General features: G+C 37.7%; 4 protein-coding genes across 4 annotated transcripts; 2 read left to right on the forward strand and 2 right to left on the reverse strand.

Annotated features, from left to right (window-relative positions):
* Positions 1-10669: 10669 nt before the first annotated feature.
* GCK72_013428 (uncharacterized protein) lies at positions 10670-12878 on the forward strand (the record flags this gene model as incomplete). The annotated part of the gene is made up of 7 exons (XM_053729846.1): positions 10670-10739; positions 10862-10937; positions 11895-11997; positions 12086-12171; positions 12359-12489; positions 12604-12701; positions 12747-12878. The coding sequence occupies 7 exons, from the start codon at positions 10670-10672 to the stop codon at positions 12876-12878; spliced, it is 696 nt and encodes a 231-aa protein (XP_053584618.1).
* Positions 12879-13087: 209 nt separating this feature from the next.
* GCK72_013429 (uncharacterized protein) lies at positions 13088-14821 on the reverse strand (the record flags this gene model as incomplete). Its single annotated transcript, XM_053729847.1, has 4 exons — positions 13088-13338; positions 13546-14364; positions 14523-14713; positions 14775-14821. 4 exons carry the CDS (start codon positions 14819-14821, stop codon positions 13088-13090), a joined length of 1308 nt encoding a protein of 435 aa, XP_053584619.1.
* Positions 14488-18086, forward strand: GCK72_013430 (uncharacterized protein; the record flags this gene model as incomplete). The annotated part of the gene is made up of 2 exons (XM_053729848.1): positions 14488-14694; positions 17787-18086. The coding sequence occupies 2 exons, from the start codon at positions 14488-14490 to the stop codon at positions 18084-18086; spliced, it is 507 nt and encodes a 168-aa protein (XP_053584620.1).
* On the reverse strand, positions 17799-18215 carry GCK72_013431 (uncharacterized protein; the record flags this gene model as incomplete). The annotated part of the gene is made up of 2 exons (XM_003093591.2): positions 17799-18053; positions 18135-18215. The coding sequence occupies 2 exons, from the start codon at positions 18213-18215 to the stop codon at positions 17799-17801; spliced, it is 336 nt and encodes a 111-aa protein (XP_003093639.1).
* Between the last annotated feature and the right edge of the window lie 719 nt (positions 18216-18934).

An 18934-nucleotide genomic window follows, 5' to 3' on the forward strand; every position in this document is an offset into this window, starting at 1 on the left:
TCTACAAAATGTGTTATTCGAAAAGAATCCAGTTAGAATAATGCGATTGTCGCAGTTGTAGACCCCCTCTGGTTTCAAAATGTCGCGGTTCCGTATAGGAAAGTTTTCTGTTTCAAAATTATTACAAATTGGTGATCATTTTTGTAATCGGATTCGATGATTTTTTTTCCAAATTTTACTTTAATTGATCACAAACAACCCCCTCTTCGCAGATGAAACTTTTCTCTGATGACTGATCTTCTTCTTCTTCTTCTTCTTCTTCTTTGAACGTGTGTTTCTATTCTGAAATGAATGAGAAAAATGCTAGATAAGGAGAAGAAACGAACAAAACAAAACAACAAAAACAGTGACTCTTCTTATTTCTTCTCCCCCTTCTCACCCCCTTCTCCTTACTATTGTTTTCCATAACTTTTTCTGAATCTCTTAATCCAAAATATTCACAACTCCAATTTTAAGTCTGTCGTCGACAAATCCAGTTGGCACAAATTGGACACCGGCAGGAAACGAGAGAGAGAAAAAAAAGAAGCAGATTTCAAGAAGAGCCAAAAATTCAAATTTCGACAAAAACCGAATAATGGTAAGTGCTCCGGAAATTGAGTGTCCTCACACGCAATTTCTCCTCCTTTTCCTCTAAATTTTCGTTTTGTCCTCGTTGCTTTTCAGTCATATCCCCCCTCAAATTGTCCCTTCCTATTCTCCCAAATTTTCCATTTTTCGAATAATTTGAATGACTATTATAAGTGGATAATATTGCCGGACGCCCCGTTGTCATTTCTCCCCAACCATCCGAAATATTTGCTGCTGCTCTAATAAAAACAGAGAAGAGAAAAAAGAGAATTCCATTCCAGTCAGCTCATTCTATATTATTGAATCTGTTTCTATTCAACTGCAATTTTCGACAAAATTATGGCAAGTATCTTTGTGAGTTTCTGTCTTTGAAATGCACTATTTGAGAAGGGATTTGAAAAAAAAAGAATACGATTTCAAGTTAGGCCCTAAGGTCCACATTTCGGTCAATCTACAGTTTGCAATCACCAATCGGAAAGCAAACTTGTCAACCGGGCCGACGGTTTTTCTTGAATAACTTTTTTCAAAAAAGTCGTACGAGGTTGTTTGATAGCTCAAAAGATAGGTATTTTGAATTGTCATCCATTATATATAAAATCAATTTCGCAAAAAAATCTCGCCAGCTACAATCGCTCTCGGCCCGGTTCGGCCCTGATTTTATATTTAATGGATGACAATTCAAAATACCTATCATTTGAGGTATCAACCATCCTCGTACGATTTGTTTGAAAAAAGTTATTAAATAAAAACCATCGGCCCGGCTCGGCCCGGTTGACAAGTAGGTCGGAAAGATTTCTTGTGATTACCAAGAGAATGAAAATGCCGTGAAAACCTTTGCTCATTTTCAAACTGAGTAAAATTGTCTTGTTCCAAAGCAAAAATCCTTTTTTGGAACCGCAATCTTTTCTGATATAGAAATAGCTGGGAGAGTTTTTACTGAAGAGAGTTTATTTTCAACATTAAATTTCTGAATATAATTATTTGTTTCCCATCGCAGCACAAAGTCATGAAAAAGTTTTTGAAGCTGGAGAAAATTCAATGAACTTTCTCAGATAATTTTTTCATCAATCTTAATTACAATAAATTGATCACGGTGCAAACAAATTATAGTCCTAATAAGAGTTCTGAGCATAGAGATGATGTTCAACATATCAGTTTCAAAACTTCATCTACTGTAGAGAGACATTCCAGAAAATCCCTTTTCGAACCAAATCTAAAGTCTCCAACTCAAATAACTTTCTTTGAATATGAATTGCTATCAGTCTCTGCCAAACTCTTCATAATACCTTTTTATAATTGAACCTCTAAAATACACCATTTGAAATGGGAAATTCACTATTTCAGATAGATCTTGATACTTGTTCGTAACTGTTTTTTCTATTCATTTATCTTTAATTTTTTCTTTCCAGACCTAACTTCAACTAACAATAATTAATCATTTCCGAAAACTCCTTGACTCGGACTTCCCTCTTCTCATATCTTCTTCCCTTTCGAAAGTTTGCACGGATGTCTAGACAAAGAGATATATGTATGTATTCAGAATGCATTTGACAAGTTTCCACTGTTTCTTTTTCCCCTTCCTTCATCCTTTTCTCTTCTAGTAGGACTCCTGTCAGATAGCGATGGATTCCAATTTATTTATTGCTTTCCCACACATCCTTTCCCTAGTTTTTTCTCACTTCTTCGCCTTCTATCTGCTCATTTCATTTGTCAGTTCGTGTCACTAGATCGACTGCTTCTTCTTTTTAATAACGGATGGAAAAAGAAAGAAAAAGAGACATTCGAAAAACAGTTTGTGTTTTTCGAAAATACCTTCTTTTTTAATTCGAGTTTTTTTCTAGAGAATTGGGGATGGATTTTGTGAATTCAAATTCGTAGATGTTAGTAATCATTTTGAAAAGAAAACTTTTCTAAGCTACATCTATCGGCAGGATAATACAGTTTCAACCAAAAATACTACCTGAAACAGTAAATTTTTACAGTTGCAATTTTTTTTGTTACCTGAAAAGGAATACCTACAGTGCGAAAGTGAAATGTTCGAAATTTGAACGAACAAATGTGCTTTATTTGAGCAAGAACTCCTGTTTCATGCTGTATATACTTATACATCAAGTTTTCTCACGAATAGTTTGTACTTCTAAAACCACTTAATGCAAAATACCTAATTCAGAAGAACATTGGCATAAGTTACAGCGAGATAGCTAACTCCAAGCTAACTTATCGTCCTTTCTGTTTATTATTGTTATTTCTGTATCGAAGATCATTAGATTAAGTACAGGGGTCAGCGTCGAAATGTTTGCTAAATTGATCTAAATTGATCAGATGACACGACTAGCATATTGTTTTCTTATCTCAATTCAAAACTAGCTGAAACAGAAATCTGTTTAGATTCGATTTGTACATCAAACAAGTTCCAGTCTTTCATTTTCCCCATATTAAAAATATGTTATGGTGATTTTCACATGGAAACCATAAAATCGTTTTAAAACGATTCAAATTGGAGAAACTGGTTTTCATCGGATTTCTTTCAACTTCGAGAAAAACGAGTTAAAAGGTGGTACAGTCCTATTTTAAACTAGGAATCATCCAACTTCCGTTTCGTTCCATCTGAAATTTGAAAAACCAAATAGAAATCCGGGAAACAAAAAGCACGATTGGTGTTACAGAAGAACGCGTTCATACACCGATTACAATGGACAAAAATTGGTTGTTTTCCATTCAGGTCTCCCTTCTTTTTCTTTTTTCCATATGTTATTCCATTTCCATCCCCCGGGGGTCCGATTTATTCTTTTCGCCTTTTTTTGCATTCCTCCATCTTCGACTTTTACACTTTTTCACTTCAAGGAATTCCCGGTTTTTTGGGGAGAGCTCGAAACAATTAGCACCGTTTTGTGTTCGAGTCTCACCCAGTTTTTGCTCAGTTTTAGCTTTTCTCATTTTCTTTTTTCCCACTTGCTTTCATTGCCTCGAAATGCTTGAGCTCTTGTAGATCATATGAATGCATCATCTGAAACATCCCCTAATTGGAGATTCTAAACGAGGCATGATGATTCGATTTGAGTGAGTAAGAGAGTCTCCTCTCCAAAAGACGTACTTTTTCACATACCATCAACTTCTTTTCTCATCGAATAATTTGATTTTGAATGTGTCTTTTCCTCCCAAAAAAGGATTTTTGGGGATGTTCTTGGAACCAAAAAATCAAATTGTGAATAGGATAAATGGAGTTTGAACTAACAATCAGAATTCGGTTGGATGGAGTGACGAATATTTTAAAAAGGATGCTACAAAACAACTGTTCTTCTAGAGTTTTCTGTCTATTTATGAAACACCTGAAACATAGCTTATAGTGGATTATTTGTCTTTTTTTTTGCTGTTTCAGTGTGAAATAATAGTCCGTTTCGTATACTCCAAAACTGGTTATACGTCGTTGATCTGACTTTCCTGATTCCAATTTAAGAGAAAGTTGGAACCATAACCATACTTGCAACGGGCCGGGCCGGGCCGATTTGAGAATTTTCACCGGCCCGGGACACAGTACAAAAATTTGAAATTTTGAATTTTTTTGATTTTTTCGCCAAAAAGTCGAATTTTCGACTATGTTTTTACATATCGATAAAACTCAAGTGTACATAGGATTTTTGACTATTTTTTATGAAAATTTCAAAAAATTTCGAATAAAAAATAAAAAAAATTGTGAAAAAAATGTGCTCATTTTTTGACTCCGGGCCGACCGGGCCGATATTTTGCAAGTATGACCATAACCAATCCCAATGGCTTCTTCCTGTACGTTTGGTTTCTCTGTTCTAGAAAATTCAATCAGTCAGTTGATCATGTCAGCTAACATAACATGTTTTAAGATGATGATTTCACGAAGGAATGTTAGTTTTTAACGATGCTCATGTTTAGTATGTATACGGACGCGTGAATATTTTCATTCTGATTTCCGTCATAAACAATCTTTGTGAAACATACACTACTTATTCACTACGACACAGCTGATGGATTTATTTAGATTTGAACAGATAAATGTTCCCTATTTTCAAATAATATTCTCCTTTTCATTTTGTCTGCTGGAATTATTATTTTTTTTAATTATCACTTCCAATTTTTTAGAAGCTTCCATCATATCTCAATGAATTTTCTTGTCTTGTTCGTTCATTCAATTCTTCTATTTTATAATTTCATCCTTCATTCTGCAGAATAACTAAATTCCAAAGTAAGAAACAAAGTACAAACGACATCCGTTTTCATATAAATCCGTGTGAAACCCTTCTTCTTCCTCCGGCTAATCTTCTTACTAATAGTTCTTTGGTTTCTCAATTTCTCAATTATTCAAGTACTAATGAGCATTTCGGATTAGCCATATTTCACATTTCGAGTGAGGAGGAGTTGTTAGAGAAACAAGAATCCACACGAGAGGAAGCACTCTATTTCACTTCTTTTTTGTTGATTCGAATTCCTTACGAAGCAGTTGAAAAGGCAATATTCAAGTGCTCTGAAACTCCATTTCTCTTCAGTCTAGACTAGACGCTGAGCAACAGTTTCCAGAATCTTGTTTTTGAATAAACAGTAAATAAAAGGGCACTCACTAATTCAGGATTTTGAGAGAATTTGAGGCTAGTTCTGCAGTTGAAATTTTCTGGAGTGGTTCTCTTTTTCCCTGTTTTTTTTGTCAGACAACTGAAAAACTAATATACAGTGAAACTAAAGGAACTTATTTGAAGTATACAAATTTACGGTTTCATGCCCATATCAGATTTCCCTTAACGCAAGAATTTCCAATGAGAATCTATTCCGTTTCTTTCGTTTCTTGTTTTCAACTAGATTCCAAACTGAGTAAATCTTGTTTTGGGGTACTCGCAATGTTGCCTGTTTCACCTGATTCATATTCACTCTGATTTTTTGTCATTAGTACTGGAAAAATGTCAATACCTGAGTTTTGTGATTTCATTTTTGTTGTCTTGAGAACCAGGGATGTACATTTCTTGGCTAGAAATATTTTCTGCTTCACAACCTATATAATCGTTTTCCAATAGGTTGAATTCTCCGCTGAGATTATTTTATAGATGTTCCCATTCACATCTTTTTCATATTGACTGTTTCAAAGCCATCATTTATTCAATTCTATCTGCAAATCAGTACTGATTCGCACCAGAAAAGACACAGACACCAGCTCTTCCAGTACTAAGTCGCACTTCGTTTGGTCACTCACACTTCTCAAGTGTTTTCTTTTCTCTCCAGAAGGCACCAATGTATTCTCAAGATTCTGGGAGTTGTCCTTTTATGTTTTGGTTTCTTGGATCTCTGACATGGGTCACGACATGGCCGGTTTTTCGGTGTCTCCGAGCAGTAATAGCTCAACTTTTAGTATCCTAATTTCCCCGGATATTGTTCTGAAATATCTGGATTTCATGTGCAAGGGAGAATCTATTCTAGTGTAGGCAGTGTTCAACTGAGAGTTGAGGCAGTTTCAAACTGAGAATTTCAATCAATCTATAATTTTACAAAACTTTGAAACAGGAAAAATTATTTATGGTTGGAACAAATCCCTACTGTTTCTCAACACTTATGTATCAGTTAGACATAGTTATGCTCATTTTCCAAGGCCTTCATCTGAAATACCTCGGACATCAGCGTCACCCATTGAGGTCACTCCTTACGCATCGACTCCTTCCAGAACATTCCAATGTATTCTCAAGATTCCACTCTCTCTCATACTCTTTCGACCTACAAATGATCTCTGACACCTTCTCCAACTACAACACCACCCACTCGTGTCATTGCTCTATTATCCTCCTCCGTCTTCTCCTAGTGTCCATTTTATTCCAAACACAGAAAGAGAGAGTGGACACATCTTGCTTATTATTCTAAATCCATCTGATTCCAACTCCTGGCTCCCACACAAAACAAGCGCCGAAGGGCAAATCACGCGTCGTCTTCTCTCGAATCATCATTACCGAGAGAGCCTCCTCCTTGTTTCTTGTCAGAACTTGTCTCCAGAAAAAGAAGAAAAAAGAAACAGAGACCGCCCATTTCCGGCGTTTTATGACCATCCTCTCACACTCCCCGTGCTTCTTTTGCTGCTTTTGCACCTAAGTTCGCTTATTCCGAAAAGGAGAAAAACATTATATTTCTTTTGGTGTCATGAGTCTATCAACTCCTATTCCTGGATTATCACCACAATCACCATCGAAAAGGATTAAGCCAAAGGTAAATCAGGTGATAGGGGAGGGAAGAAAAAAATGGGGAAAATATTAGTGTGAGAGGGATATTATTCTTTCGGTGTGATGGTGGTCCGGAGGGGATTACGAAATCATATGGAAACAGAAGAAGGAAATGCAAAAAACAGAAGGAGAAGGATAGGGTGAGAGATCATTTGTCTTCGTTCATTTCTTTTTCCAATTTTTGTTCGAAAAGAAAGGAAATTGTATATTCTGGAGGAGTATAGAGTTTCTATGTTTTCTCAGTTTCAGAGTGTTTTAGAAGAGTCCATATATGATGTGATTGATTTGAGTCAAACTGAGGGTGAGATCTCTTCAGAAGTCTCTCTTCAGAAGTCTTATTGTGCACAAAATGATCCTGTCGTTCTTTTATTCATTTTTTTATCATGAAGCAGTAATCGCTACCGGTAGTTTGTCCGGGAAAACGAAATATGTCTGCTGAGAATATCGGTGAAGCGAAGTTATAAAAATAGTAAATCTCACTGTTTCAATCGTTTTAGAAATAATATTGTCTTTTCTTAACCATATTATGCTGTCGATTTTACTCGCTGCTTCATGATTTCCTTTTAGCTAAATAGTTCCAACTGATCACATTCCAGAGCCAACACTACAATTCTCTAAAGATTTGAGAAGACAGATTTAGGTATGTATACACTAAGAAGCTCACGAGCCAACCACAATTTTCATCAGATTTATCAGCTTTGAATACACTCATGATACCCGTTTTTTGATCATTCGAGCTATAGAAGTCTAGAACCTTGGAGAAATACCTTGGAAAAAATGGATTTAAATGGGACTCACAGTTCAAGGTATGAACTTTGTTGGAAAATCTTCTCTGCTTGGATTAGTGAGGTTCTGAACACATATTGTTGGGAGGAAAATCGTCTATAACATAGTTTTCTAAATAGTTTCACTATTGCTAGATAAGTTCAACATAATTATGTACAATATTTCGATTTTGTCATAATAATTTGTTGACTTTGAATATCTTTTCTAATCACTTCGCCACGAGAACCAATCGCAATGTTGAGATCAACCATCTTGTGATAGATTTCCCGGTTTCATCTACGCAATATTTTTAAATTACTGTCCGATTTCCTACTTTATCATTTTTCTCCACTTTTCTAATACAAAAATTGCAAACATTTAGCGATTCCCATGAAAAACTGCGTCCCGTCTTAAAATTCAGTCAATTTTTCGAAGTAGAGGATAGTTAGACGCTCTCTGTTTTCTGCGTTCTTATTTCTGCTTTCTTATCTCAAAGTTTTCAAAACTTCCCAATGACACAGTGCTTCCCTGTTTTTTTGAATGATCGCAATACTTTAAAGATGATCCGAATACCCCACCTCCTGATTGTCTTATCCGTACTCCTCCATAACAACTCTTCTATTTCTGAATCTCTTGTGCAACCTTTGACCAAACTTTCAACAATTCAAAATCTCCGAAAACAAATCCCAAAAAGCGCGAAACCGGAAGTCGTCAAAGGTCGATTTCCTGAACGAAAAGGAATCACGCTTTGTCAAACTCCATTCTCTTTTTATTTGCAAAAAATCCGAGTTTTCAATTCCAAAAAGTAAAAAGTTTAATCATTCGGATGGGTTTCAAGAATACGGAAGTTCGGGACCATTTTATTGTTGAAATTTGTTTTTATGAATCTTTTCCAACTCATCCACTCTCCAGATTCCTTCTTTTAATTTAGTTGATTTGATTTTCCATTCTCTTTTTATTCTATTCTTCTTCTTTTCCTTCTACCCCGAATATTCTAACAAACATCCTTCTCCTTCTTCTTCTGAATTCTGCTTCTGAAATCAACAAAGCTACAAACTCGGAGGAAAATATGGTAAACACTTGACAATCCGGTAGTCACTTTCAAAAAATTTACTCTTATTTCTTTCTCCTCCCAGAAAAAAGAAACGAGCCTAAACTTGGTTTTCTCCTTCTTTTTCTTCGACACCCGTCTAGAATACGTCCACTTTTTGTTCCGCCCTGATGCACACGGAGCCACTGATCTGGAGGTCCGATAACCAGGAGAGGAGCGGGAGGAAAGTGAGACAAACGAGCCAGTTCACACTTTTTCTCGAAAGAAATCGAATTTATTTTAGGTCATCTATAGTTTTCGGGTAGTGGACGTGAATATTCTGATTTTGTACGTTTTGGGATTTTTTGTTTGAAACGTTAATTGAAAATATTCTATTGACAGTCTGTGTTTTTCTACTTCATTTCCATTTATTTCTTTACAGTTCATTGTACTCCCATTGACTTCTGAATAGCTCATCATCCTGTATTAGTAAAATAGACTTATCCACTCAATGAAACATTCAAGAACTTTAAAGTGTATTTCTCAATATGACAACGTTCAGTACCTCTATATTATGCGAATGATTCTGAATTCTACATTAATATCTAGTAACAGATTTCAAACTCATAGAAATACTTATGATTTGATTGAAACAGACAAATCAACTACATGATTTCGATCTGTTCGTCGATTTCCATAAGCTTCTGATGATATCTCGCAACCGAGTCTGATCGCGGTTTTCAGCTATGATAGGATTTTTCTCAACTGTTTTCAACATAGATTAGATATTCACAACTGTAATTTTGAATCCCACTTCTCTGAAACAGACGAGAAGTTTGTAATCAGTGAAAAGTTCTTTCTTCTTGATTTCTGAAATCCAATCGGATTTGCACTGGTTCAGAAATACTTATGATCTTCTTCAATTGCTTCTGAAACAGAAAACTTTTTTCTGTCTGTTTCCGAGCTAAAAACTATATTCATTTTCAATAGCACAGTTATTTTCCATCCAATGCATGTCACGTCATTCTAGATATCTATTCAATTTGCTCTTTCTGTTTTTCAACTATTTTCTAGGTTCAAAATTTTATTTTTCCAGTTTATAAAGGATTCTTTGTAACAAATTTAGACCATCGTTTCATTAGATATAGGGGTAATAGTGTAGTGAGCAGAGCATTGAATCAGTACTCAGCAACTGCTTCTCCGGTATTCTGACTTATTGGAAACAGTAATAACTCTTTATCTGAGAATCCAGGTAACTTTGTTTTCCCACTTCAATTCATTTCCTTCTATGATATATCTCAACAAACATCTCAAATCCTCAATTTCCCGTGTTTCTTCTCAAATTTCATATTGAACTCAAAGGAGTGAATGACCTCTGGTCGGATCATCTATCAGCTCAAGATGAATATTTCATCGTTTTGAGACTTCCAGAATAGTTGATTATTGAGCTTTTAAAGCTAAATGAAATCATTTTTGAACTTTTTGGAAGTCTGGAGCCACGTGGGCTCCGAGATTTAGATTTTGACTTGAACTGTCAGTGAGAACTTTAATCACTTTGTCTATCATGTAAACAGTAATTCTTGTACGTGATTGTTATTTTTAGTAATTTTCTGAAACAGTATATCAAGTTTTATTCTGTTCCCACCGAGTTTGGTTTTATTTGAATCTGCGATTCGATTCTCTCCACTTCCTGATTTTCTAAGAAAACGTAACGTTTGTCAAGAAATTCTGAATTCTTAGAAATTTCAGGAGTCCACGTCGAATTTCGTTATTTTTTAGAACGGGTGGTTTTCAGCTTGCATGATTTATAGAAATCAGGCAAGATCGTTTTTCATCTGGAGACTTTTAACATAAACACGATAAGTACAAATTTCACTAAGTGTATTGTAGCAAAAGAACCATTCTTCCTCTTTCCATCCAAGAAAATATTCTTTGACTCATCGCTTCCCCAATAGAACCCGGAAACCTATCAATCCTAAACAAGAAGAATCCGAAACCCTCTTGACACCCACATTCCACTCTCAAGAATGCCCCCCTTCAATCATTTTTCCTACCTACTTCTTCTCTTTTTTTGCAGGACGTAATGCTCAACATTTTGATGTCAATGACGAAAGAAGGCGCCTCTGATGGGCCGCAGTTCGTCGCTCCTGCAAGTAAGTGGAGGTCACGCCCCTTTTTTGGGGAAGAAGGAAAAGAAAGGATTCAGGAGAAGAAAACTTCTGAATCTTTTCTCTTCTATTCGAAAATACTTTCTAAACGAGAATGTTCCGTGCAGAAACAAGCAGAGACACACTCATCACCACTGCATACAGACTGCATCGAACCAGATGGAGGATTCTCGAGCCATACAGGTTAGTTGGGCGGATTAGAGGGTTACATTGTGTTAATGTATGAACGTTTCCAACTAGAGCCAATGCAAAAAATATCTGTTGAAGACCTAGAGAAAGTAAAATAGTTTCTCGAAACTGAACGTTTTACAAGGGAAGTAAACGACGGACCGAGTTGAATTTTATCTATAAATTTGGCCATAGGTTATTTCGACCCTGAGGGTTCCAAATCTGCAAGAGAAATCTGATAGAAAAACCTGCAAAATGTTCCCCTGGAACGAGTTGTAGGTCATCAAAACTTTGCAGGTTTGGAATCCTTAGGGCCGAAATTATCTATGGTCAAATTTATAGAAAAAGTTCAGCAAGACTAATAAGGAATTAGGAATTGAGTCTTTTATAGTTATCTAATTCATTAGTTTTGTTTTAGCATGAAATATTTCAGTTTTTGATAACTATAATAATCACTATTCGAAAAGTCCGAATGTTGACGAAATGTTTTATACTTTTGATTCAAATATCAAATCACCGTATTGTATTTTGACTGTTAAGGAAAGACTTACTGTTACATCAGTCTTGTTTAGCTGTAGATGCAGTCTATCATTAGAAAGTTACCGTTTTATATTCTGAATTTAATTTAACAATCTTCATATTTTTTGGTATTTTCCTATCTGTCCTTTCAATATAATGAATATATATTGTTCGTATTTTAACTTCCTAACTACTCAAACTTTCTCCACAAAAAGTTTTTCGTTGGAACAAATTGGTAACCGAAAAAAATTTCAAAACGTTCTCGGACAATTGAAAAGATTCCTTTTTTATCCAATATTCTAAAGGTCAATCAGAGCACAAATTCCAACTTTTTGACCTCCATTGAAATGTTACAATTGGTTCTTTTCTGCTCCTTTTTTGCAAGGTTTTGACCAATTATATATTCCAAAAAGATCAAACTATATATATATATATTGTTGAAAGTGGTTTCAGACGACTGAAGAATGCTTTGAAGAAGTTACAAGAGGACTATCTCAAATCGAAGGAAGCGAATGCATTGATGAGATATGTCAAGTTGGGACAATCGGTTAGAGAGGTAATTAAGGATTAGAAAGCAAAGGTGATAATATTCCATAACAGCCTTTTCTTGACTTATGTTATCTCTGAAACCGAATAAATTTCAGGTGGCAATGTTGGAGAAACAGTACTGGAAAATGTTGAATATACCAGCACAAGAGGGAAACGAGGACGCCAATTGCTATGTTGTCAAGTGAGTTTCATATCAAAAATGAATAGAAACAATTGGTTTCCCTGTGGGAACCGAACTCATCACTTCGCGCGGGGGTGCAAAAGTGAAACCTACTGCGCTACGCGGCCACATAAAACAGTGTCTCCACAGGGCAATGATTATCCCCAACAACTATATTTATCTGCACAACTGAAAAGTTATTTTCCAGAATCATCGAACTTCTTGAAGAGACTCCAACTCAACTCCCTCCAACACGTGGAATCGGAGCATTGTTACAGTCGACAATCGGAAAGCCAGCCGAGTCGAATGTCGACACAGCTCTCTACGATTCTTTGAAAGGTTTGTGAATAAAATGGATATCAGGTCATGGAAGCATCAATGCTTAGGAAGAATGTGAAAAAAATAACATTTCTGAAACAGTTTTTTTTAAACTTCAAATTTCTCAATTTTCAGCTCGAAAATCAGAAGATCTCGTCAAAGAGTGCGAAGCATTGTATGCTCAACTGTATCGTCTCACCAAGAAATATCTCGGATTGAGACGTCTTATCAAGGTTTGTGAATTTCTACTTCCATTTTCCTTATATCAAAAATTACAGGAACTCCACGACAAGTACGACGCGTCTCGAATGTTCCCAATCGTTCCTCGCTATGCGATGCTCAAAAAGATGATCAAGGCGACGTTGAGAGCTCCAGAGTTCGCCGACATTTGCCACGAGCAAACCGAATAACTTATCATTTCTGTGAAGTGGTTCCGATTTTGATATTGATTTTTGATTGTGAATAAATTTGGATGGAGAACACAAGAACTAAAGGGTAGAAAAATTCAATGCAATAAAATAGAAAATTAATACATAATACAGAGAAGCAATCGATGTATCACAGAAATTGTAAATGTGAAGAAGAAGCGAGATTTTCAGTCGAGGGAATGAGAAAGTGATTAATGGGCTTGCTTCTTGGCGAGGTTCTCAGCCAATTTGTCGAGGAATTCGAAGGTGTTGAGGTAATCGGAACGGACAACAGCTGAAGCGTTTCCTCCCTTCACGCAGATGGCGAGATCCTTGGTGAGGAATCCAGCTTCCATCGTCTCGATGCACACAGCTTCCAAGTTGTGAGCGAACTTCTCGAGAGCAGCGTTGTTGTCGAGGGTGGCACGGTGAGCCAATCCACGGGACCAGGCGAAGATCGAGGCTGAAAATATATAGAATTTAGTACATTTCATTAATTGTCTTTGTCTTTGATAAAAATCAAAACAATGTCATCATCTCGTGGGCATTCTCTCTTTCTCTGATTCTCGATACGGAAAACAGAGAAAACGAAGAGAAAGTTCTTATCTTATCTCCGCTATTTAATTTTTTCCGAAGCAAAGACTTTTTATTATTATCAATCTTCACTTACCAATTGGGTTGGTCGATGTCTCTTGTCCCTTTTGGTGCATTCTGTAGTGACGAGTGACAGTTCCGTGAGCAGCCTCAGCCTCAACAGTCTTTCCATCTGGGCACACGAGAACAGAGGTCATCAATCCAAGGGATCCGTATCCTTGGGCAACAGAGTCAGATTGAACATCTCCGTCGTAGTTCTTGCAAGCCCACACGAATCCTCCGTCACTCTTCATGGCTTGAGCGACCATGTCGTCGATGAGTCTGTGCTCGTACCAGATTCCAGCGGCCTTGAATTCAGCCTCGTACTCAACGTAGATCTCAGCGAAGATATCCTTGAAACGTCCATCGTACTTCTTGAGGATGGTGTTCTTCGTGGAAAGGTAGAGTGGGAATTTGCGTTGAAGGGCATACTTGAATGAGGCATGAGCGAAATCACGGATGGAGTCATCAGTATTGTACATGGAGAGGGACACTCCTGGTCCCTTGAAGTCGAAGACTGTCTCTTGGATAGTCTGGGTTCCATCAGCGGAGACGAACTTGATTTCGAGCTTTCCAGCTGATGGAACAACGAAATCGGTGGCCTTGTATTGATCGGCGTGAGCGTGACGTCCGATGATGATTGGCTTGGACCAGGTGTTGACGAGACGTGGCACGTTCTTCACAATGATTGGCTCACGGAAGACGGTTCCTCCGAGGATGTTACGGATGGTTCCGTTTGGAGATTTCCACATCTTCTTGAGCTTGAACTCCTCGACACGGGCCTCATCGGGAGTGATGGTGGCGCATTTGACAGCCACGTTGTACTTGAGGGTAGCGTTGGCGGCATCGATGGTAACTGAAAATATATTATTTATTGGAGATAGGGTCGCGACAACGTGGTTTGCCGACAATTCTCTCTCAAAGTAGAAGAAAATTGCATTGGCTATTTTGTACGAGGAACAATTCGAAACTGGTTTGAATGACATTCATTCGTGGACAATTTTTTAAATATACCTTGGTCATCGGTGGCATCACGGTGCTCGACTCCAAGATCGAAGAAGTGGAGATTGAGGTCGACGTATGGGAGGATGAGCTTCTCCTTGATCAGATCCCAGATGATTCTGGTCATCTCATCTCCTTGCATCTCGACGATGTCTCCTCCTTGAATCTTTTGAGCCGCCATTGCGTTAGTAGTGGAAAACCCTCTGAAAAATGGAATTTAATGAATATTGCAAGTGAAACAATGGAGTTTCGAGAGAGAAAAACCTGAAGACATGTCGGGCGAGTGTGGAGCATGCAAGAAACGGTCGCATTTTGAGAGGATATCGCGAAAATTGCACGGTTTTTGCAAAAATAGTGATTCGAAAACTACGCGGTACCGTACCACCACGTACGCGACCACGTTCACGTTAAAGTGCAGATTAAAAAGAGCGGCTTTTCAAAATTTATTTTTCACTACTCATACTCAAAAATTAATCGCGAAACTGTCTCCACTCACTAGAAACAACGACACACAACTACACGAATGGCAAAGAAAAAGAACTGTGACCAGGCTACACGTCCTCGACCGCCGCCGCAGCACGAATGGGCGGTGCAAATAGAGCGAGAGGGCATTGAACGAGAATATTAAGTGATTCGGAGAGACACAGAGAGGGCAAGGTCGAAACTCAGACGAAGGATATTCTTTGGGTCGTATTGAATTGATTGGAAGCGAGGAAGAGAAAGGAATTTACAGAAAATATCGAGAGAAACAGCCCAGAAATGAAGAAAATGCATTGCTTTTGCGCCACGTTGTCCCCAGAAGAATGTCTTTCTCTGTCTGAGTTTCTCAGCTTTTGCTGCTATTTTTCGGCTCAATATAGACAAAGAGACATTCAGAGCTGTAGAAGGACGCCTCCATTTTAAAAATGCTTTCTTTTAAGCGAATTAAAAATGCAGAGAACGGCAAAAGAACGAGGAGAAAAATGGGATGTTTCTTTGTGATTATTTGAACTCTGATCATGCCACTTTTCACTTTTTTCCCGCAATTTCGGCTTATCAATATACACTTTCGCGCGTATCTGATTTTGTACGCAAATTGAACGTTTGGTGACAGTAGGTTTGATGAAAAATGGGCGAAATGCTGGAAACAAGTGATTTATTGAGAAAACTATAGTTTCAGTTCAGAAAAAGGAGTTCGATTCAACTGGATTTCACCGGATTCCATCGAAGAAGATTTGGCGGAAAAAGGAAAAGCAATAATTTCGTGCGCGCTTCGAGACCAGGATAATTCAAAGCTTCATGCGCCTTGAATCGTACTGTAGAACTCACAATTCCTCAACATCAAAACACGGTGATTTTCTCGGAACCACTTGGTTTGATTTCTAGACCCTCACATTGGCGGCCGCGAGCAAACCCGCTCTACTGCACCGTTGAAATTTCTAGACCCTCAACTTTGGCTCCAATTTTCTAAAAATTTGATTAAAACAACCCGCAGGTTATTTGTAATGCCTCTTAAAAAAATTATGGAGAATTTTTAACAATAAGTTTCATACCATATGGACTTCAGTTTCACAGTTTAATCCGCCAGTTACTTTTTTTGACATTCAATACAGTGTAAAAAATTATTCCATGTTTCAAACGCGCTCTTTCTGCACGTGCGAGAGAAGAGAGACGCAGAGCCAAACGAGTGCCGCAGTTGCGAAAATCGCGTGCCAGGTTTGCATCGAGACTCCGCCCATTTTATTTTCCACTGCGGCCGAACTTTTTGAGCGCTACCTACTAGCTGGTTCCGAAAAAATCACCGTGCATCAAAATGGGAAAATTGTGTGAATTGCTGCCAATTTGACTTAAATTGGCATCAATGTATTACTGTTACAGAATAATGTGCAAGCTGTAAACAATCGAATTTTTAAATACGCCGAATAGCAGACAAAAACTAGCAGAATTCGTTCTCAAAAAAAGATATTCAGTGGTTTTTCGATTTTCAAAATGGCGTGATTCGATTTGTTCAAAGTACATTGGGTCACTTCTGATATAATCATTTGCGCAATCTTCAGAAGGGATAAGATCACCGAAATTTCTCAAAAAGTGCGTACTTGATCAAGAGATACTTTTTCTTTCGCAGCATGGCCTTGCAAGTGAGATCAGATCTCTAGACCGTTATCTATCTGTTTCCCGACAGATAATTATTTGAAATCGGAGGCCTCTCGACTGCCCTAATAGGCCATCGTGTCACGTGGTGGCCCACAAACATCACAGAACTTTTTAGATTCTTATCAGTAGTTGGTGGAGTTGATAAGCGGTAGAGTTTCTAGAAGGGCAGAGTAGTAAACGACACTTTTTTGATGATAAATAAACGAATTGGAAGAGTGGAAGTGGACTTTGAGAAGGAGAATTCGAAGAGATTATGTACAATCAAGAGGTCACAGAGAAGAAGAGAGTGATGATTTGGCCCACAATTTTGTGTTTAGACCGCCTGGGGCAAACGACAAAAGTTTCCATTTTTTGTAGGGCAGAAGATGAGAGTGTAGGAAGACTACGAAGAGAAGAAGAATTCAATGAATTCTGGTTTATACGACAATTTTTAGAGAATATCGAGTTGTCAGAAAAATTTTCCAGGAGTTTTGAATGAATATCCTGGTATTATTATTATCAGAGTATCAGCAAACATTAAAACTTTATTTCCAATAAGCTGAAGATTTCTCCAACTTGCAGAGTCATTGCAATGCCGTCCGGTTCGAGATGATATCACTGTTTCAGATTCTCTTTATAAATTCCGAATTCTTTCTACATCGAGAAAGAACCATCTCCGTTTACTTCTCTCCCATTCCATTCTCAATTTCTGGAAAGAAACCACATTCTCCCCTCTTCTCTCTATCCCTTCTCCCATGCCACTACATCTCTCCATCTCTCCCTTCTTTCCAAGCTCCTCCCCTTTTGCACGCATTGCATAGCGACCGGCGGAACCCGGGAAGTGTCCGTACAAGCGCTTATACATATACCCTCCCCTCGCTGTCTTCACTAACTCTGGTTCCTCTGCATTTGACCGTGAAAATCTTTCGCCTTTTACTAAAGATTTCCGTGCAAAGGAGCAAACACTGAGTATTATAAACAATTTTTGGAGTCCCCTCGAAAGAGCGGGACAAAATAAACTTATTCATCTGAAATTCGAGATTTCTGTATTGTTGAAATTTATTGCAAATTAAAATTGAAAAGGCAGTAAAGCATTTGAAGCACAGAAGAAAAGATCATAAAAAGCTACAAGTGTTACTACGAGTGATTTGAGTTCAGAATTAGGCCAGTCACACTTTACTTCTTCTTGTTTCCAGTGATGTGAAGGATTCCACTTCCGTCCAACTTGCTCTTGATTGTCGATGGATCGGTTCCATTTGGAAGTCTGTAGCATCTGGTGATGCTGCGAGTGATACTTCCGAACTTGTCATCCTTGGTGGTGTGAGCCATGTGGATCTCAAGGAAGTCTCCAATATTCTTCACATCAATCTCCTTTGGCTCAAAGTTGAAGGCTTCGAGTCCGACCTCAAAGTGGTCTTCGTATTCGAGAACCTGGAAATGAATGAATTAGTTATTGAGCAATAACCCAGAATTCAATTGAAATTCTAGAAATTCAGAGAAAGAAAAACGAACCTTCACAACTCCATCTCCCTTCTGGAATGGCCAATCCCACTTGGTTCCCTCGTCGTGGACAACCGGAACAGTAGCACTCATTTTCAGTAGTCAATAAGATTCTTGAGAAGAAAAGTCTCTGAGTTGTTTACATCTCGCCGGACCCCTTTTATACTCGTTCCGAACCAGATGTGTCAGTGGCTCCGAGGAATAAAAACACGCCGAAAGTCACGGACCTCTGCAGATTGTTTACGATATTCTCTTCTCATCGGACCAATGAGCAAATTGAGATAATGTGGATCGGAGAGATGTTCGAGAGTCAGAGAAAAGATCAAATCAGATGTAAAGAAATACACAAAGGGGCGGAGTTTCCAGGGACGGAAAGTGTAAGAATGTGACGAAAAGAGAGCGAAAGATTAAGTGCAAAATGAACTATGAAAGCTCAGAGAGCGAATAGTGTATTGTGTGAAGTGTGATCAATACACTGTAGTATGCAGATTCTGTATTCGCTGACAGTTTGATTTGTGAGTAATGATATGGAAATCTAGCACTATTTAAAAGTTGTTGATCTGACAGTGCAGTTTCCTTCTGTTTAATATTTATTGAGTAACTGAAAGTTTCTTGGATATGACTTTTATATAATTTATTTCACTTTAACTTCTCCAATAGGAAAAATACTACAACAAAAACATTAAAAAATAAACACTATTTCTTCTATAAGTGATAACTAGTAATATTGGTTTCTGCGTATTCTCGATTTTATTCCGACTGGTTAATATTTTAAAGGCAGCGTATTTTCACCTCACGAAGTGAATCATTCC

This window comes from Caenorhabditis remanei, chromosome IV, assembly GCF_010183535.1.
Source record: "Caenorhabditis remanei strain PX506 chromosome IV, whole genome shotgun sequence".
In the NCBI taxonomy this organism is placed as follows: Eukaryota; Metazoa; Nematoda; class Chromadorea; order Rhabditida; family Rhabditidae; genus Caenorhabditis; species Caenorhabditis remanei.